The sequence below is a fragment of the Elgaria multicarinata genome, chromosome 4 (genome assembly GCF_023053635.1).
Source record: "Elgaria multicarinata webbii isolate HBS135686 ecotype San Diego chromosome 4, rElgMul1.1.pri, whole genome shotgun sequence".
Taxonomy (NCBI): Eukaryota; Metazoa; Chordata; class Lepidosauria; order Squamata; family Anguidae; genus Elgaria; species Elgaria multicarinata.
This window is the reverse complement of record NC_086174.1, coordinates 116,715,501-116,737,862: the sequence shown is the minus strand read 5'-3', so window position 1 is coordinate 116,737,862 and position 22,362 is coordinate 116,715,501. Positions and strand designations below refer to the sequence as shown.

At 40.7% G+C, this 22,362-nt stretch overlaps 1 protein-coding gene across 11 annotated transcripts in view; it reads right to left on the bottom strand.

The window, feature by feature from the left end:
- The window catches only part of DST (dystonin), a 391,150-nt gene that overhangs the window by 105,170 nt on the left and 263,618 nt on the right, over positions 1-22,362 (bottom strand). For all 11 annotated transcript variants that reach the window (XM_063125032.1, XM_063125037.1, XM_063125036.1 and 8 more), the window contains 10 exons: positions 19,679-19,855; positions 16,390-16,513; positions 11,598-11,806; positions 10,794-11,111; positions 10,450-10,616; positions 9,376-9,532; positions 7,951-8,074; positions 3,644-3,712; positions 2,986-3,221; positions 2,483-2,612 (listed from right to left, as the gene is read on the bottom strand). In XM_063125032.1, the coding sequence (XP_062981102.1) occupies positions 2,483-2,612; positions 2,986-3,221; positions 3,644-3,712; positions 7,951-8,074; positions 9,376-9,532; positions 10,450-10,616; positions 10,794-11,111; positions 11,598-11,806; positions 16,390-16,513; positions 19,679-19,855 (1,711 nt within the window). The remainder of the gene's footprint in view (positions 1-2,482; positions 2,613-2,985; positions 3,222-3,643; positions 3,713-7,950; positions 8,075-9,375; positions 9,533-10,449; positions 10,617-10,793; positions 11,112-11,597; positions 11,807-16,389; positions 16,514-19,678; positions 19,856-22,362) is intronic.

The window sequence follows — 22,362 nt, the reverse complement described above, 5'->3', positions numbered from 1 at the left end:
TATTTTTGGACCCACCTCTTTTGCCTTTGGTCATATCCCTTTGCCTTCAGCCCTCCCGACTACCTGAACACAGCTCCCAAATGCTTCTCCAAAATTGAATTTTGGGCTGAAAGTGGTTCCCCACCGCATACCTTGCTCTTAGGAAGCTATATCTACAGTTCAACACATGCAATTGCATAGTGTGATCTAAAAGCCTCCCCAACTACCCTGTTTCCCCGAAAGTAAGACATCCCCTGAAAATAAGACCTACTTCCAGTTTTGCCTCTCGCTGTAATATAAGGCATCCCCCCGAAAATAAGACCTTTTTTTTGTTCAACAATAAATGTGTACCGTATTCTTCTTCATGGAAAAATAAGACATCCCCTGAAAATAAGACCTAGAGCATCTTTGGGAGCAAAAATTAATATAAGACACTGTCTTATTTTCGGGGGGAAAGGGTACCACCCTAGCCATCGATTAACTTCCTACTAAACTCTGTCTATGCAACAACCCAAGCACCCTGTTTTTTGCCCTAAGGACCCAAGTTATCAAGTTACCGCTAACAACTATTCTTCCACTTGCTCACTAGTAAAATTTTAATATGGGGGTGAGGAACGAATGTTGTGCCTTTATTGAAAGGGTGGCCACAGCAGGAAGATTTTTTGTTTAGGAGAAAAGTGTTAACAAAGAGAAGCTTTATGACTGTGTTTTTCTCAGGGTCTTGCAAAGAATGGCTAAAGATCTCTGAGGAGGACAGTGCTTGTTTCCCTGCCCCATTTCTGCAATTGCTCAATGGCAATAAAACTGATTATTTGGGGCCAGTCTTTGGCTGCTATAAAATGCTTTGGTATAGCAGTAGCGTATTCACAGAGGTAACTAATATTAGGTGAAACAAACCATAGTTTGTTTGATCATATAAGAGTGGGACCCTGGCTCCATCAAACCCCCCAGAACTGTTGTTTTTAAATGGATACCATTGTTTTTTATACTGTTTATGTTTTTGATGGTTTTAAATTTTGTATACTTTTTAATGTTCACTGTTTTTAACTTTTGTAAACCACCCAGAGAACTTCGGCTATGGAGCGGTATATATATGTAATAAATCAAATCAAATCAAATAAACTATTGTTAAAACAAACTATAACTTGGCCTTATACCCGAGTGTGGCCAGTGAAGTCCTGAAACTTTAAATAGAAGAGGAATTTATGTTACTGTGATATTAACTCCCTGTGATATTAGCTTTCCATTTATTATTATTATTATTATTATTATTATTATTATTATTATTATATTTATTTGTATCCCGCCTTTTGCCCAATGCTGGGCCTCAAGGCGGCCTTACAAAGTTTAAAATATACATGGGGGGAGGGAGGGAAACAAAACCATAAACATTTAAAATACACAACAAAATTATAAAACAATTTATAATTTATGTCTGTGTCATGCTTTAGTTTCTCTCCTGTTTCTTCCTGTACAAGTTATTTCATCATCATCATCATCATCATCATCATCATATTATTATTATTATTATTATTATTATTATTATTGGGAAGGCTATAAATGTCTTTTTTTCCTGCATTGCAAAATAAAGCTTGTTTATTTATGTAACCTGCATCCATCTGTGTTAAACTGCAGTTAATTTTGTTTCAGGTTTACCTATATCTATTTGGCTAGATTTCCTTTAGATTTTACTCCAATTGTTACATTTTTGACAACTTTCAGAACCACATGTCCTGATATAAATACTCCCTAGAAAAAATATGGCTTTCAAGCCATTTATTTTGAGGTACAGCAACTCTCAGAAGAAGGAAAAAACACACCCACCTGGTATTACATACACTTATTGTCCAAACATGGTTATTTTCTCAATTTTTGGCAAAAACCACTAAGGAGGTGGTTGTTGTTGTTTTTAAAAAAGGAAGATAGCCAAGTGGCACTAAAACCTCACACTTAACAGAAAATGCATTATAGCCTGGAAAAGAGCATGACAAAATACCCAAAAGGGCAGCTTCACATGCTGGCTCTACAATGCGAGTACCCTTCTATTGCCTTAACCAGCCCAACAAAAATTATGTGTGCATCCAGGGCAACAACAGAATTACAACACTTAAATTTAATAAACAAAAAAATGCATACATATGTAAGTGCATGCAGGATTATAGCCAAAGGCTCCAAACAGAGCGGGATTGTACTAGAGTAAATACCGTGGAACGTGGCTATATAGGCCAGCCTTCGTGAACCTGCTACCATCCAGATGGGCTGGACTACAATGTCCACAATCCCCAGCAAGCCTGGCCATGGTGTCAGTCTGTTGGGATGATGGGTGTTGTAGTCCAACATAACTGGAGGTTGGAAAAGGCTGGTAACAGATGATGCTCCCAAGGTAGAGCAGTACAGTTAGTGGTATTCAAACAGAAGCACGTTGGGGCTGTTCTCATTAAACAATTCGAGTGTATCAATGGCAAGCCTCCATCCGATGCCTAGAGCAACCACAGTGCAATACCTATTTTATCCAACATCTGTTTCCATTTTGGTGCCTCAGGAGAGTCTGGGTTCTTCTCCAGCAGCTCTGCAACTCTGTCCTTCAGCTCTTGCACTTTATTTTCGTTCTGTTTCAATTCTGTTTCAAACAGCTGCGAAGAATGAACATGTTAGGCTTGAGAATGCATAAAACCAATATATTTGGCAAAAGGGATGCTTCATCGAGATGGCCTCTTAATCTGTTTAGTCAGCCAGTCAATCTGTTTAGGCCGCCAGCTCTGATATAAATGGTGTGCCCTGTTTTTTATTGCAGGTATGCAATTTGCCTGATTATCCTATATCCCCAATAGGCATTTTTATGAGACTTGCAAAAAGGGTCTGTGCAAAGTGCTAATATCTGGCAGTATGGTCACACATGTATTATTAAACAGCACCTCTCCATTAATCTAAACAGGAAGCTCACTTTGAAAATTAATTGATAGTTTTGAACACAGACAAAGAAAGAGAGAGAGAGAGAGAGATTACCTTATGTTGATCCACTTGTTCTTTAACTGCTTCACCATCAAGAAGAGCTGTTTCCCATTTGGTGGCAGCAGTATCCATTTTCTGTAACCATTCCACCATTGATTTTGATTCTTCTTGAATGTTTTGCATATTTGAAAGCATGGATTCCAGTTCTGATCTTTTTTCCTTCAGTATTGCTCCCAAATCATCATAATCATGGCTTACAGATGACATATTATGTTGGACGGTGGTCAGTTCTGTGGGGAAAAAAACACAGGCATATGTTTGTTTGTTTATTTATTTAATTAAAAAAAAACACCTTGGACTAGACATAACATCTGCGGAGGGTGCAAACATTATATAGTAAAAGTTTAAATCTCTGCATGTGACAATAACCAACACAACATCTTACAGTTACTTCTTGCTTACACAGCTGAAACGCAAACATGGGCAGATTGAGAACCAGGAGTCAGTTTGCTGCAATCAATTGTTTACCCACTGAACATATAACATTGAAATGTGGGTACATATGAGCCTTAAGTACAACCATGTGCAAAAGCCCCCCAGTCACTTAGGGATTTTGACTGTTTTCAGGAAGTACCATTTAAAGGGACAAATTGTGACCAGCCTTATACTTCTTCACTTTATTTAAGTTGCGCCATTATTAGCTATTACTCACCTTTGCTTGATAGGAAACCCTGGGTACCTGGAGCAGTTCCTTCACCATTTAGTACTGTTCCAGTTCCAGCTGAAAAAGAGAAGAATCTCTGTTCATGTACTATGGAATGCTATTTACCCAGGCTCTCTCGGTACTTGAATCTGTTTCCTAAAAAATCTAAGGGCGTCACATTGAAAGATATGTGATAGTTTATTAGATGTTTAATAGCAGCCATGCGGGAGAGTGTGTGTGTGTGTCTGACTGAGAAAGAAAGCTTTAACCCTTTACCCTGTGTCATTTCCCCCATGAAGATTGCCCCGTCAAAGCTGCTATTTGCCCTGTGGGACGAAAGGTTTGACAAGTATGGGTACACGGAGTAAAGGTTAAATTTCCCCTCCCCCAGTATTACAGCTGGATCTGGATTCTCACCTCCTCCCCCATCCCATGGCTGTTCTTAAGTTTAAAAAAAATTATGGACTATCTGATCACAAATCTCTCCATGTCATGTCTGGTTGCACCCTATAGCTTCTTTTTGGAAGTATCTCCTGTGAATGTTTCAACATAATTGTACAAACTGCATCCAGTGATACATGAAATTATCTTGGAAATCTTTCGTTATATGTTTTACTTGCAAGTAATTCTTCTGCATGAACCTTTGTACCTTATGTAATCGATTCCCCCCAGGGGTAATTTGTAGACGCCATACACCGGACAGGCTCAGGATCAATGGTGTGAGAAATGTTAAGGACTTACTCTCAACAGTTATGTTCATGAGAGGCAGTTTTTAATCCAACAGTTCTTACTCAGAAACATTTTTGGGAAAGCACCACTCTGCAGTGAGCCCTAACAAACCTCAGCTTTAAGCACGTACTGTACAATGTGTGATTAATTCAAGCCACACTGCAGAAAACGTAAGCAATTGCCTGCATACCACTCATTTCAAGTGTTCTACCTATATATTCTACTTCAAGAGACTTATTACTTTTATTTACAAGTGGATTCCTGGGAAAAGGGGGAGATGAGACTCAGAGGAAGTGCATCCTCTGAGCCCAGTTCCAATCCCCTCCCAATCTTTTGGTGGTGAAAGAATCTTGCCACAAAAAAGGACTGGGGATCCTTGGAGCTCAGTTTTCTCTTCATCTTGAGAACATTTGGTGGTAGGACCCTGATGTCAAAAGAATAATTTTGCAGGAAACTAGTAAGGTCCCATCAAGGCTTTTATTGTGTAGTTACACGGCCTCATTCACAGAATTTTACAGGGGTCCAGACGATGTTTCTTTCAATTGTAACCCCCCACAAAAAAACCCCCTCCCACCATGCTTTCCTACTGCTTCTTCTTTTTTCTTACCCAAAACCCCCCTGCTAAGGAAAAAAAAGACGAAATACAGTAGCTGTGCAATGCCTTTTGATTGTTAGCACTAGGAGTCCCCCATCTGCAGCACCTCTTGAGTAGGCTGAATGAGTCCTACCTAAGGACTACTTCCTTCTCATCCAGTGAATATGATTCCTCCCAACCTGTTCAGGCCCAAGACTACTGTCTTCATATCACCTCTGCTGGATATTCCCCAGTACCATGAGGGAGAAGTAGGCAAACACAATTTTCATCCAGACATGTGGGTTTTAGAGTTTGGGAGGAGGCAGAGCACTGTTCTCACTTCCCTCTGTTTTTAGGCAAGGATAGGGGTCTTTTTCATCAGTAGAGACCTTCCCTGTCCTCCCTAATTTTGGTCCCAGGTATATCTGTACATGGATGTGCCACTATATAAATAGATAGACGTGTAATTTGTGTTCCAATTGTTTAACAAACTTTATTACATCCATTTTCAGAACACCACTAAACAGCAGGTAATTATCATTCCCATTGTACAAATGGAGAACTGAGAATTATATAATAATTTCCCTAAAGTCACACGGTTGACTCATTGTTTGAACAGGGCTTTGAACCCAGTTCTCTAAAGCCTAAGACTGTTATCAACTGGGCTACACTGGGCTAAGCAGTTTAGGAGTAGACTGGTTAAAAGTATGATCTTTGCACAAAAGTAAAAAAAGTGATCTTTGTAACAGCAAAACATTTAAGATACTTTTACGCATCTCAAAATCAGTCCTTGATCAGCTCAACCAAGTGTTCTCATAACTAGTTTCACTTGGTATAATTGTAGAGACAAAGGCACATGATAACAGGGTAGTAAAATGACAGGCTGAAATCCTATACATACCTACTTGGGAGTAACTCAATGGGACTTACTTTTGAATAGACATGCATAGGATTGTGCTCTTAGGTATCAGTGCTGTTGTTCAAAGTTTGTGTTTGAAGCTACCCTAAATACTAATTGTGATGGTGCAAATATCCATTTTTTGCTGCTTGGAATTGGGGAGCTGGTCCCATTTTGATTGTCCATTTTGAAAATACTTTAAAGCAGCACAGAATACATGTTGGTGCCTTGCAGAACTGACTTGTTGTACACATGTCTTGTTCTGGAACACCTGGTCCCATGTACAAAAAAGCTGTCTAACACCTTTAGCTCGAAAAGTGACTTTCTGTCTATAATAGTATGCATTGTGAAATGTTGAGCTGATTTTAGGATAGACATAATGGTGCATGAGAGGTTGTCCTAAATTAAATTGTGGCACATAAAGAGCCACTGTCCAATCGTCACTTTGTTTTGTATTTACCAATTTTCCCATTTCATAAAATTGGCTTCAGAAATCTCCTTTTTCAGTTGTTCCAAAGCCAATTTCATGACATGTCAAACTACCCATTATTTATGAAGAGAATAAGAGAGTAAAACCTACTGCATGTCTATGTATGCAGAGAGCCTAGAGATGATGATTTAATGGTGCAGAATTAATGGTTGCCTTGGAGAAGGCCAAATATTCACCCCTCGTCACCAGCTGGAAGGTGAGTGCTAGCCTAATGGCAGCTGGGAAATGGTGAGAGAAAATAAGCCAGCCAAGTAAGCGAGAAGTTCTCATAATATGATAGTGAGACCTTTCTATGTTCCCCACTGTGGAAAGAATTCCCACTAACACAAAACCCACAACACTTTCACAATGCAACCACTACAGAAGTGATCAACAAATTTAGCAAGCACATTCTGAACAGTCATTTAAGCCTTTTAAAATATTGTCTCAGTACAAGTTCTACTTTTGGTATTACTGGATACTGCTACAAAAGGTTGATTTACACTTTAGGTTTCTACAGTTCTTTCCCCTGAGGTTTCTTGGCTTTTACTATTGGGTGTATTAGGAATTAGTAGATCCTACAGAATGGAAAGTGAAGATATTCTGTAATTTAGGAGGATTCAATACATTTTTAAAGGGGATCAGATACCCACAGTGCACATAGAGCCCAGCAGCTTACACTGTCCTCTATTAACCCACACAGCCAATAGGCAGTTGTGTGACTTGCATGGGCCATATGGTACTCATGGTACCTGTATTTTCATTGGATACTTCCAGGGCTCTGGCCTATGCATTTGAGTGCTGGACCAGGAGTGAGAGAAGCTAGCATCTGGACATACTTGGGAGTAGAAAACTCATGGGACCTGGAGGCAGAAATATCAGGTGCTGCATCAGAGCTTAAAGAGGTTTGGAAAGAATATGCTTTCCTTGCGCTTCTCTAGCATTGTGTTATGTTATAGAGATACCTTTTTTGGTTCTAATTTTTCAATAGAGATTACCGTCCTTACATTCTTTACTGCAGGTACATGGCAGGACAATAGTTCACTAGATTGCTATAGTAGAGATGTACACTCAGGGAATATGACTTCCCTATATTATTTCAATATTTTCAACCACTATTTGTAAACAAGACAAAACATATTCTCATTCTAAAAGACAACACAGCCAGAAACTACCTTATGATGACACACAACTTACTTCTTCGACCATCAACCCATGCCTTGTCTGCTATAGTAGGGAGTTCCCAAAGTTATGTTCGCTGAACTCAAGTTGGGAAATATATAACATGGATGAATAAAATACCAGGAAACATTTTGTTTATTGTGCTAACATCAATAGAGTTAAATAAAAATGCAAATGTAAGTGAAGGAAGAAACCAATATTATCTTTATCATTTGTGTAGTACTGGGTAAGGTTTCTCTTAAGCCACTTCTGCCATTTCATTGCTATTGCCGTGTATCAAAGAAGAAGGGGGCCCTTACATTTCAAGACTACCAAGATGGCTGCCATATTTTTTTCCATCATGCACAGCATTCATTTGGGAAGCATTTCTTAAAACAATGTATTTTTGTTAATCATTTAATTCTATTTACACATAATTTTAAAACATAAAAAAGTTCACTGTTGTGCTAATTCATTAAACGTACCTGATTTTACTCCCCTTGACTTTGCAGGGGAAGTCATAGCACTGATTAAGTTGCATAATGCTGTTCCTCTGCTAACCATTTTCTGAATATCAGGTGCCTTTGAACTCCATTCATCTTCCAAATTCTAAGAAATCAGCAAATTGTTATTTATATTTGTAAAAAAAAAGACAAAACATATTTCCATTCTGAAGGAATGAAAGGATAGCCAGAAACTATCTTATCGGGACATTCTGCTTACTTCACCATTCACTCATGCCCTGTTACATAACATATGTGGTCCATAATGACATCTTTAAAAACTAAAAGAAGCTCAAGCTTCTCTGGAAGCCCTCTCCTCCTATTGCAGATGCATGTAGCTGAGCTGTTCCTTCACTGGTGAGGGAAATGAACTTCATATCCTTTGAAGTGTTTGCTGCATATTTGGGAGGACATGACAAAGAGCTTTACAAAATAACCACCAGAGTGCAAGTGTCTTTAAAAAATGCCATCTGATGCGTTGCAAAAGACAAGGACAACCAATCCAAAATTAAATATAAAGGCTAGGACTTAGCCATACTACAAGTATTTTCTTACTTTAATTTTGCATTGGTTGTCCTTGAAATCAATGGGACTTTAGTTAGACATGGGGGGAATCCGCACGTCATACCGAGACCGCTTCTAAGCGACCCCAGTGCGGCGTGAAAGCGAGCGTGTAACTTGCCTTTGGAAGAGCCGAGGAAGAGCTGTCCTTGCCGCCGCCGCCACCACCCACAGACCTCCTCGCCAGCCAGCGAGGAGAGCTCGGCTGAAGAAGGCGGGGTGGAGAGCGGAAGAAGCTTTCCACCCCGCCTTCTTCCCCTGAGCTCTCCGTCCCAGCCGGCGAGGAGGTCTGTGGGTGGTGGTGGCGGCATGGACGGCTCTTCCTCAGCTCTTCCAAAGGCAAGTTACACGATCGCTTTCACGTCGCACTGGGGTCGCTTAGAAGCGGTCTCGGTACGACGTGCGGATTCCCCCATGTTTGACTCAAGTCCCATTGAATTTAATGGGTCTATTCTAGGGTTATTCGTGCCAAAATTCAGCAACAACTTTATTCAGCAACGCCAGTTAGCTTATTATGAAAATGGACCAGATTTTGCTGAACCATAGTAAAAAATGTCCCAATCTAACAACTGGCTGCAAGTTGAGCTCCCCCATCTCACAAGAACTGCCCCATTTAATACATCCTTTTGCACACACTGAGTGCCCCTCTCCTTTGGAGTGGATGGAGAAGTCCTTGGGAATGCAAATAGAGTTCTAGAGCAGCTGTGTTATAATAATAAAAAAGGATGATCGCATTCCCTACTTTAGTCTTCTTAGTTTCTGTGGACTAAAGAACAACTTTTGCTTAATCAATTGTCATAATCCCATTAATCGAAGTATTGTCTGCAACTACAAGAAATTGCTCACCTTGGTGCTTTGCAAATGTTTCTTTAAAGAATCAGTATTTAATAAGGGTTGGGTATCTGGAATTCTTTCAGTCATCTCATCTATCCATTTCTTCAAAGATTCTACATGAAGCTTGAATGTATCCATTTGCTGTTGGCATGAGGACACGTCCTCTTCTCTATATAATTAAAAACAATATGGAAGGTTTATGGAAGATATAGTCTCCTTGTTCTCTGGATTACTTGGAGACAAACCTATGATTTGAATCGCCTTAACAGCACCAACATGCACTGAAGTCATTTCATAACAGTAATAACAGTCAGGAGCGAAAGAGCTTCTTGGCCATGTCTTGTATCTTTCTGCACACATGGAGGGGTTGTCAATTTCCCCTTCTGATTGAAGCCCCACACACCACATCAAGCATTGCTCTGTAGCAGGGGTCAGATGGGAATGGGGGATTACAGAGTACATCTATTTCAGCCCAGCAAGTAATATTTCCCACATATTCTTACTCTTTAGTTAGTTCGTTAGTTATGTGCCTTCAATTCGGCTTCGACTTATGGCAATGTTATGAATCAATGTTCTCCATTCGCATCTGTTGTAAACCACCCTATTCAGATATTGCAACTTCATGTCGGTATTCTCCTTTACAGAGTCAATCCATTTCTTATTTGGTCTTCCTCTTTTCCTTCAACCTTCTGTTTTTCCTAGCATTATTGTCTTTTCTAATGAGTCATTTCTTCTCAATATAAGTCCAAAGTATGATAACCTCAATTCCTATTCTTGTCATTCCTATTGTCTGTAATATCGTTGAAAGCCGGCAACTCATTTTTCGCTTTATAAATTACAAAATACATGGCAACTACCCTATATGTTTGTGTAGGACATAATTAGGAACTCTTACTAAGGCTGCAGCATTATTTCAAAAAGGCACCCATAATGAAATATTGGTTGTATATACATTTATTTTATTGTAATAAACAATATTCAAGTTAGAAAATACTTAATTAATCAGCAAAAAATCTTTGATCATTTGACAGCCTTATTTTCATCATCACTATCAAGTACAGTTCTAAATTCAATTACTATACTCACTTTTTTTGTATAGTCTCTTCCATTTCCCTGAATTTCTTTGACAGGGCATTTACTTTTTCTAGCACTAATGACTTGTCCCCAGGAAGAGCATGAAGAGAAAGTTCTTCAATGAGGTGTTGCAAAACTTCAAGATCCTTTTTCTGCTCCATCAATTCTGTGTTGGTTTCCTACAAAATGGACAAGAAAGTAATTGCTTCATACTTGACTGCACGACCTGGTGTTCAAAATTCAGTCCTTGAACTTAGGCAGTTCCTTTATGAATGTGGATGGGGTGGATACATCCACTTTTGTACTGCTCAATAAAGTGGAGGTATAGGATTCAGATCGCTAGAAATTGACAGTACCTGTACATTGAGGGATATTTCCGTAATATCCTTTCCTGGGACATCAGCCTCACTGAAGACTTGAGTTTTCCTGTCCAAGAATGACTGAAGTTTATCAGACAAGCACTCAAACATCTCCACTTTAGTCTTCAAACCTTCCAGCTCTTCCATCTTTTTCTTCTGTTTATTATTTGCTTCGCAAAACCGTACCGAAAGCTCATTCATCTTAGCTTGTAAAGAGGATGCAGTAGATGGGTCTGCCGTTTCCATGAATTTGTTCATCTTTTCTTTCATGGCATTTAGGCTGCTTTGACGGCCTACAATGTCTTGTTCTAGTGCCTGAAAGAAATAAAGCAATCTAAGAAAACAACCAGATAATGTGTGCACATCTTTGTGGGTAAAATGATCAGCAACAGACATTAATAACTGTGCCTCCTGAAATCAGCTTCTACAGCAGTTAGAGTCACAAACTTAAAAGTGAAAAGTGAGGGTTTGACAAGACCATCGCTTAGTTTTCTGCAGCCATCACTATTCTCCCTGTGCTGATCCTGGCAGTGCATTTGGACTAGCCGCAGTCTGCATGGACACATGGCTTTTGGTTGTCTGGCATGCTGGCATATCAGCACACCAGTCATCTGCAAATGTGCTATGAGCACTAAAGAAAGTCATTGTCTAAAAGCAACCTAATGTTAAGCTGAAATACCTAAATTTGCTGGTAATTCAAAACATATTTTCATTTTCTTCATTCCCCCACAAAAAGTCTCATCTGGGCATTAAGTTCCTGAGATTAGGAGCAAATGTTTGCCCTATCAAAATTCTACTTACCATGCTTTTACTAATAACATCCTGAATAGAAGTAGAATTCAAAGGCACTTGACCTTGATCCTCAAGACTCTTCTCAACACCGTTCATCCAATCAAGCATTTCATCCAATCCATCCTGAACGCTTAATGAACGTGTCAAAGTGATCTGGAGTTTCTCATTACGATCATTCACTGCTTTGGATAACTGATTATACTTATCCACAATAGTATCTGAAAGAAACAGGTACAAAAAGAAGTTTTTTGTAGACTCAGAAGGATGAATCTTGGCATGTATGGAGATGCCTTTGTCAGCGTTATAGCAATGGTCCATTTAACCAAATGTGATTTACTGTAACTTGCAACAGTACTCATAGAATCATAGAATAGTAGAGTTGGAAGGGGCCTATAAGGCCATCGAGTCCAACCCCCTGCTCAATGCAGGAATCCACCTTAAAGCATGCCTGACAAACGGTTGTCCAGCTGTCTCTTGAAAGCCTCTAAGTGTGGGAGAGCCCACTACCTCCCTTGGTTACTGGTTCCATTGTTGTACTGCTCGAACAGTCAGGAAGTTTTTCCTGATATCCAGCCGGAATCTGGCTTCCTGTAACTTAAGCCCATTATTCTGTGTCCTGCACTCTGGGATGATTGAGAAGAGATCATCAGGTAGGATCTCAGATAGAAATCTTTCTCAAAGCTGCACCCTAAGGTCCTGTGATGCAGGGGTGCACAACCTGCAGGCCATGGGCTGCATGCACCCCTTGATGTGGATTATGCAGCACCTGTCCTCCCCACACCAACAACACTCCAAGGTCTAAGGTAGGAGTCTTCCCCATACCTGCTCCCTAAGATCCTGTAATGGATGGGAGCACAACCTACAGGCTATGAGCCGCATGCACCCCTTGATGTAGATTATGCAGCCCTGTCCTCCCCTACAAGTCACCAATTCACTTCCCCCTCAACCCCCGCTGCTACTGAGAAGCCGCTGACATTGCTGTTTCTGCAGTGCTAATGGCAATGTGAAAACAGTAATGTCCATTGGAGTTGCCAAGAAGGGAAGGAGGCTCCTTTGAGCAACCAAGAAATAGCTGGCATCACTGCTTTTGCGCTGCTAATTGCAGCACGGAAAAACCGATGCCCGCTGGGGTACCATGAGAACGAGGAAGCTCCTCCCTTTGACCGCTAGGCAGCTGGCATCACTGCTTTTACTGGCATCACTGACTAATGGCAATGTGGTGCCAACCAGTTTGCTGGAAGGCATAAAAGCCTCCTCATTCCCCCAACAACCTTGAAGGAGCCCAAATTTGGCTTTCTCTGGCTTGTAATTATTTTCAATGAAACATATGCTGTTCCATCTTATCGTTCCATGTATCATTTTGTACTGCTGTTGTAGGTGAAATTATTCATAAGTGTGTATTTTAAATGTGATGCTTAGTTTTTATATGTGAAAGCTGAGAGGTTTTATTATATTAAGCAGTATATAAGTATAATAAATAAATAAATAAATACATATCACTGCTTCCATGCCCCCTTAGTGGCATGAAATCACTGCTTCCCATTAGGGTTGCCAAGAGAGGATGAGACTAAGGCCTGCTCCTCCTCTTCTTCAGAGACCAGGCGGCTGTCTATATGCAAGGAAAGCCCCAGGGTGGGTGCACAGTGGCACTACACTGATTATATGGCGCAACCCCCACCCCGGGGCTTTTCTGTGAAATTAACAGTGAAGAGTCGGGGATTCACACCGGCTTTTTTCTCTGGAGCGAGGCAAGTACAGCACATCCACTGTCTATCCTTGCTCCGGAGTTGCGGTGGAGGCATGGCCAGGCGGGTGGCAACTCCTGACTGGTCGCCGTCCAACTGGGCAAGGGCAGGGGTGTGGGCCCTGATGCCGAAACCCCACGCTTTTGCTTCAGTGTTGGAATTAGCCACCACCATCCTGATGCAGCAAAAGCACGGGGTTTTACTTATTGAGGAGGAGGCAGCCCCCAAGAAGCAGCTAGTGGTGGCATTTAAGTTGTGAAGCCTGTTGGGGTGGCTGCGAGGGGTGGAGGAGGTATTAGCTTCCTCCTCCCTCAGTGACCACACCAGCAGACTCCCCGCCACCCCAGTAATCATGTGTCTGGGTGTTGTGGGTGTATGTTTGTGTGTGCATGCATGCGAGGGCCCAAGGCCCACTGCCAAAAACGTTGTCCACCCTTGCTGTAATTGGAGGTCCTAGGAACAGAACCTTCAATCTTCTACATTAGGGATGGCCGTCCTTTACCCCTCTGTCAACAGATGGGGTCAAATGCAAGCCAACAGCACTAGGGGCAAGAGAAAATTATTTATTTATTTAATCAGTTGTATCCTGCCCTATATCTCTAGGATTTCAGGGCGGCATAGAGATAAAATTATACCAACAATATAAAACAATAAATATACACAGCTAAAAACAAATTAAACCATTAATCAAGCTAAAGGGAGCTTTGGCTGTTGGGCGGTATAAAAATGCAATAAATAAGAAGAAGAAGAAGAAGAAGAAGAAGAAGAAGAAGAAGAAGAAGAAGAAGAAGAAGAAGACCAGTATAGAATTTAAAAGTAGTAAAAAAACCCAATTAAAAAAGTTAAAACAATGTGCAACCTTGGTGAATTTAGCCATCAAAAGCTTTGTTAAAAAGCCATGTCTTTATTTGGCACTGAAATGAAGCCAGCGCTGGTGCCAGTCAGGCCTCCGGGGGGGAGGGGGGCATTCCACAGCCAGTGTGCCACAACACAGAAAGCCCTCTCCTGCATCTCACCATAGCATATGTCTCACACTGGCGGGATGTGGAGGAGGGCTCCTCCAACCAATCTCAAATCTCAGGCAGGCATATATAGGGAGAGGTGCTCCCTCAAGTTACCTAGGGAGGTTGTGGGTTCTCCCACACTAGAGGCATTTAAGAGGCAGCTGGACAACCATCTGTCAGGGATGCTTTAGGGTGGATTCCTGCATTGAGCAGGGGGTTGGACTCGATGGCCTTGTAGGCCCCTTCCAACTCTGCTATTCTATGATTCTATGAAGTATCAGGGTCCCAAGCCATTTAGGGCTTTAAATGTCATTACCAACACAGAATCATAATGCTTGTGTCAAACTTACACTTCTTCATTTACTGGGGAATCCTCAACCACCATGATGTGTAAATCCATAATTATTATTTTATTTAATCAATGTCTGTTACAGTTTGGGGGGATCAATTGTACCCCTATTGGAATAGGGATAACTGAAAAACCATTCTCATATGATGCTAGGAATCAGTGGCTCTGCCAAGTCTTCCACAAAACCATACATCTTTCTTTTACATCTTCTTTATGCGCCAAATATCATAAATAGGTAAAAGGGAAATATTAGATGGGGCACTAATAAGCAAACCATCAAAAATCTGGCAGGTTAAGCACTGACAGGCATAAGAAGAAGAGGTATCGCAATATTTTAATATAGGAACTTGTAACTGCAAGATGTTAAACAGATGGACTTCACATACTTCAAGGTTGAAATGAAGGAATTAAAAGGCTTAAGTCTGCGTATCCAGCTTTCTCTTGTATCTTTAGGCCTTTATACATATTCCAGTAATCTCATATGGCTTGTCTGGTAGGGCAGAACGGTTATATATATTTTTTTAAAAAAGAAACTCATCCAGCTCAGATATCATTCTCTTTAAACTCTAGGGTATTTTTTTCTCATTGAAACCACAGGATCAGCCCTGAATCCAACATTTAGTTTAACCGGTTATTACCCCTGCATTTCTTGGTAACAGTTTCTGTGCGCCAACATCTTTGTTGCAAGTAGAGATATCCCCAAAATCAATAATTACCTGGTTCAGATAGATTTGTACAGCTTGTAATAATTGGATATATTATAAATGCCAGGTTTCCCCCCCCCCCAGGTTTTCTTGAACCATGAAATGAAATTCTGTACATGCACAGTGTTCAGGCTGCCTTGGAGTTCTTTAATGTTGATGTTAATCCTTTATTTCAATAAACTCTTACTGACTGTTGTGAACGATGCGACCAGACCAAGCAGCATTTTGTTCAGTAAGTATCTTCCCTCTACTTAGGTCAATTCTCTTGATTATTTCTTGCAAGTGTTTTGTGTGATTGAATTTCTAAACAGCTCAATGCCATGGCTGATTCTGGCAACTACAACTCCTGGAGGATGGGGGCAATTGATAAGGTGCATGAGGACAGCAACCCTCAATACACATGTGTCAACATTGCAAGCAAAGAGGGAACTCCTGGTAAGAAGTAACCAACATGTTTTCTCCCAAACCATGATAAATATCGAGCTGATTCCGAATTAGTCAAGAAGAGTTGTCCCATCACTAGCCCAAAGTCACCCACTGAGCCTCCTGGCTGAGTGTGATCTAGAACCTGGATCTCCCAGTCCCAGCCCAACACTCTGCTACACCACACTGGCTCAGTCCAGCCAAACATAAGCACTACTAGGTCCTATTGAGCTAAACATGTGCTCTCGCTCTCTCCCTGAAGGTGTTCAAACAGCCCCCTGTCAGGGATACTTTAGCTCTGGATCTCCTTCACTGAGCAGCAGGTACCACTAGATAGCCCACAAGGCCCCCTCCAACTCTAGGATTCTATGAGAAGCGCTTCCACTGAGATCGATGGGACTTAGGAACTGCTTAACTTTAGCTGAATTGTTCCCCATCCTCTCAACTACAGAATAATGGTAAAAATAGGAGTTCTCGACAAAAAAAGTGAGAAGTAAGGCTGCAACTATCGCAGAGTATCTTTTGCAGTCTCCACACATATGAGGAATGGCAGAAGGAGAGAGTTGCTCATCTTACCCAGAGTATTCTGGATTTCATCTTTGTCTGGCAGTAATTCTCCTCGGGTGTCGAAAAGCACTTCCGCTCCTTTTTTTAGTTTCTCTACAGCAACCTGGTGACTGGACACTTGACCCTGAAGCACCTGCAAAATTGTAACATTTTTCAATTATATTGCTCACTAATTATACATAACAGGAAGATTTCTCGTTAGATGTAAGAGAAAGACATATAGGTCAGATCTTGACCTTGTGTCATAGTGATACAATCCCATCATGGTGACACTATATCCCTCTTGCGCATTTATACCTTGTAGCACACACAATGCTATCTGTTGTGGTATTCTGGATAATACAGAATAAAAAACAGGAAGTAATACTAGAAGAGTGGTACATGGAATACCTAATGTGCCCCAACAGTTATCAGTGTACTTCAGTACTGATAATAATTAAAAAAGCACTAGCATAGATGTATTCTTGATCATCATACAGATGGCGGCTTACTTCTTGCTCTGCTTGTGAACTATCCAGAGGCATTCGGTTGCCACTCTGGACATCAGGGTTCTCAATTAAATGGCCCCTTGATCTGGGCCAGCAGAGGCAGTTCTTATCCTCTTATTTTAACTTGGGCAAGTGGAATTTGCAGCCCAGACATCTTCCCGGGGAAGCTAGGCTGGCTCCCTCCTTGATGGGCTTTCGGAAGCAGGCCAAAACTTTTTTGTTCAAGCAGGCCTTTGGAGAATAATCCACCCCTCCATCTATGTTAATGTCTTATAATTTTGTTGTGTATTTTTTAATTGTTTATGGTTTTGTTTCCCTCCCCCCCCATGTATATTTTAAACTTTGTAAGGCCGCCTTGAGGCCCAGCATTGGGCAAAAGGCGGGATACAAATAAATATAATAATAATAATACTGTTCTGTAGCACAGATCCCGTTCATTTCCATGAGACATGCAAAAGTTCCATGAGACAAGCTTGTTCCATGAGACAAGCACATCGGGCCCAATAGCTGAGATCTGTGTGTTTTCCCTCACCGCTGCACTTACTGGCATCCCCACCCCACCCCCTCGCCTTTCCTCATAGTAGAGCCAGCTCTGCAACTGAGAAACAGGGTTTGAAAAGCAGTCAAAATAGCCATGATGCAATTTTTAGTTCGTTTTTCAGTCCGGTATATCCATGACTGTTTCTCATGTTGGAAATTATAATTGCAATTTGACAGCCATTGTGATAAACCATTTCATAAAAACGCACTCGCAATCAACGAGCATAAACAGAGCTTTCCTGTCACATGAAAGAAGCACCCAGCAATGGGAAGAGAGTTTTGTTGTAGAAAAAATACAGGGCCTTTGGAGTATTAAAATGGGCAGATGCAGCAGCAGAGGCCTCTGCTCCACCTTTATCTGTGTCTCTGCTTTATGTCACAAGGCATTCCTCTGATCTGGAATCTGGACGACTTGAATAAAAGAACTCCAGAAAAAGCGAGTGTTTTTTGTACTTTAAACCTTCCTTCCTTCTTTCTTTTTTGCTGAATAAATGCCCATGCATTTTATGGTTCACCTACCCACCCCAAAAAATATCTGAATAGATTTTTTCCTGCTGCCAGTGTGTGCATTGACTAAGACCAAGAGAATTGGATCTAGGTTCAAATTCCTGCTCAATCATTATATTCTCTGGGTGACTTTGGGCCCGTCACTATCTCTCAATCTAACCTGCATCAGTAGTGATGTGGTAAGGATAAGACGGGGGGGATTCATGTACACTGTCCTAGTTAATTGGAGGAAAGGGGAATATCAATTTTGATTTGTATATATGTCTGTGTGTAGGTTTACATACACACACACGGTTAGAGAGACAGACTTCCCCCAAGGTGCTCAGGACAGTGTACGTGAATTTTCCCATTTTATCCTCACAGCAATTCCTGACGTAGACTATATGTTAGTTTGAGAGATCGTGACTAGCTCAAGGTCACTCAGAGGATGTCAGAATATTGGCTGCAAGCACTCCACTTACTGGAAAAGCCAGAAAAGAGGTCTTTTTAAAAGTGGCTATCTTGAAACTGAAATCTGCTTTGTAATAGCAGCAGCCAATTCTTCAGCATACAAAAAGCCAAACACACCTGTGATAAAATGTCAGGATGTAGAACTTCCCCCTTCAAGCATTTCAACAGTGCTGCACCAGCAAAGAGAAATGCAAGATGGAAAAACCGGATGGGCTACACATGCAACAGAATAGACCACGTGAACGGCTTCACATACTTCAACAATCCGCAGATTAGAGGTGGGAGTACCACCAACAGCTGCAACTCTATATATTGATGTTGTGTGTGTGTATAATATGTGTGTGTGTGTGTGTATGTATACAAGTGTGCACACACAAATACAATTGCTAAACTAAGGTATTTCCATTGTTTTGGTGCAACCTGCCAACCAGGATGGCATACTTCATTTGATTTGGGGGTATGACTTGAAATGCTAGGACAAACATTTCAGAGGAGGATGGAGTACATTCAATGGTTAATAGGGAAGAATGCTATGCAAGTTTAATTGGAAGTAATTTCCACTGTGTAGTATGCCTAATACAGCATTGCTGAGAATGGCATTAAGAACTGTACTAAGAACAGCACTTTTCCACAGAGTAAATTTACGGAGTAAATTCTGATTTTATTGGGACTTACACCCAGGGAAGTGTCATGGGATTTCAGCCTAAAAGAAGAAAACCTGGAAGTCAGTATGAACTGTCTCAATAATGTACCAACTCTGTTATACGAAGATTTATTTATTATTGTGCTTGCTACAATAACTGTAATTTTCTTTAGGTATTTTTGGGGAGAGGGGGAGGGTTGAGGGACTATTTTGCTTTTAGAAGAAGAACCATAGCCTTAAGTATTACTAGAAACCAACTAGACGAACATTTTGAAGAGCTAATCTCTGTAAAAAGATTATTCCCCTTTCATGCTGCCAAGGTCAGTGCCTTGATGGATTATTAGCAATGTGTGCCAGCTTTAAAAGGCAGCTTTAACCTGTAATAACTGTATTTTTTAAAAAATGTCTCCCATGTTTTCCCAAAACATACTGGTCAAATATTCTGATAGAATACTTCCAGTCCTTCCCTTAATGGATATGATCAACAAATGCAACAAAACACACACACACACACACACACACACACACACCATGGGCTGTGTGTGTGTGTGTGTGTGTACGTGTGTACATGTGTGCCTTGTTGCATTTGCTGACCTGAGCCCCTCTTTAGCCTATAAACAGCTCTTGTTTTAATAAGAGTAAGTCCAGATATTTTCCCACTCATTTTTACCTTGGTTTCTTCTAACTGCCTCTGTAGATTTTTGGGATCCACAGCAACTGGCTCAGACAGTTGTTTATTTACAGCTTCTTCAGAGTCCTGGAGTCCTGACAATAGCCCAGAGGAGGCATCCTCATAATTCTGATACTTATCCACCAGGTCTTTGAGGTTATTTCCAAGGATACTGCACTAGAAGGGCACAGAAGAACAGAGAGGAAAGATTTGTTTACAGTTATATATTCAATTGCTAGATAAGACATCACAAAATGCCTTATAACCATTCAAACCTTTTGCATACTGATTTGTTTTTCCTGCATTGATAAACAAGAAGCTCACATATCCCCTCTTCATACTTCTGTAGTAATAGCTGAACAGGGAAATCTCTCTCTCTCTCTCTCTCTCTCTCTCTCTCACACACACACACACACACACACACAAGATAAATGGGTATGATATATGTGGCCAGCTCACAAAAGGACATATGCTTGACTTCCCTCTTTGGCTGTTACACCAGAAGTACAAAAAGCAGATGACAAATCACAGATACTCTATTCTTGCTGTAGTTCTACAATGTTCAATATCACCTTAAAATTAAGTAACATAACGGTACTCACCCCAAACCTGCACATTCATAGCAACCTTGTTATAGAGGTGCTCTACACATGATGGCTACACATGATGGCTGCCTGACATTCATATTGTGTGCTATATGTGACATTCATATTGTGTGGGTTTAAATGTCATTACCGGGACAGCTTAGCTCAAGAATCCGTTTTGCTCTGGAAGGCAGAGCCGGAGACCTGCCAGGAATGCATTGAAAGCTCTGGAACCCACTGCAAAGGCAAAGGAGCTGTGGACCACATGTGCTTCCTCCTTGATTAAAGAACGTTGTTCCTTCCATCCAGAGTCTGCTTGATTGCCATGCCACCATCCAGCTGACTAACCCACAAAGGTACATTTGAGTTGACCAATCAAAAGCCATGATGAGAAAAATGCCTAGTGCTAGAAAGCCAGACAGGTCAAGTGCTACTGTCTGAGCACTTTTAATGACACCTTTTGGCTTTGAACATTGTGCTCTGCCACTCTGTATAGCAAGCGAGATGTAGACAAGCAGCCTCACTGCACCTTCTATTCAACTGCCAGATTCAAGCCATTATTTCCTTAGTTTTAACCCATCCTGGGTCCAGCTTCTGAGCCACTGAGTTCTTTGTTCCCTTAATTTCAAGCCATGGAGTTTGTGCCTGGGTATCCCTCATGTCGGTGTGTTTCACCCCTGAAAATAACCTGGGGTCCATGTAACTTTTGCTATTGTTCTTGTGGTTCTTTCCTAACACAATTTCCCACTCTACTCTGGCACCTATCCCACACTTCCAAGGCCAGACTCCCCCATTGTCCTTCATTGTTTCCCATCATCTTGGTTTTACTTGCTCTTCTAATAAACTCATTTCCCTCTTGGAAGGACAGTGCCAGGTGATACAGATGCCTAGGAGACTATGCTTTAGCATTCTCATAGGAAACTGTTCTATGAAAATATTGCACGGAGCACTGTCATTAAATGAAAACATTCATTTTAGCTAAACAGCTGCACAAGGCTTTCTGATATCCCTTTGAACTTTCTCTTCTGACGCTTGGACGTTATGACAAGGTGTTTTGTGTGTGTGCGTCTGTGTGGTTTTGCTGCACTTGTCTCCATCTAGTGGTCAGATTTTAAAAGTCACAGTATGTAAATTGTAGGAGACGGTGGCCACTATAACTTGTAGGATTTCTTTTTTTATTACTATTATTTTCTACAATACTTAAACATACACCATTACAATTAAAACAAAACAACATACTATATAAATGTTGAATAACATCGATATCATATCTACATAACATAATCAAACTTAACATACAAGTGCACCCCCCACCTCGGGATCTCATTCCTGATTCCAAAAACTTGTAGGATTTCTAGACAGGGTCATAACATTGATCTTTGTATGCAGCATTCTAGTCTACAAGATACCTGTTTCGATCAGGTACAGATATGGCTTACTACTGATTTCACATTTCCTAAGCATCCAGTTGGAGGAAGGGTTCTGTGCAACTCAAAATCTCACACGCTGCACTGTGAACATTGGTTGGTCCCAATAAAGACAATATTTTACTGACCCTTTGTGTTGCAAAATGAATAAAGTGCCTAAAAGGTGACAGTCCTTTGATCATTAATGTCTATGAAAGGCATCCTTGCAAGGTCTTTTCAGCCTCATTTTACAAATGTGTCATTAGGTCCTTTTCAGTTGCATCTACAGTAAGTGATGTTCGCTACTGATGCTGGTTAGAATCCAGAAGAGATCAAATATTATTTGATATAGGGAAAATATTAGTATATTAGTATAAAGTATTAGTATAACATGTTTGTATGAGCTAATAAGAATACTATGTAGTATATGTATTACATACTATACAAGATGTATGAGCAATCCTGTGTTTTGCCTGACTTTTTTCCCCATCCACAAATACTTATCTACTATTTTTGTCAATCTTCTGCTGATATTGTGTTGGCATCATTCAACTATAGCTGGCACACTAACATTAAGGCTACCCTAAACAAACTTTCTAGAGAGCAAGCTCCATTGAAGATGGTGGGGTGTACCTCTGAATAAAAATCCATAAGTCAGCACTGTAAGACTCAGTTCAGTTATACAAATGAAACT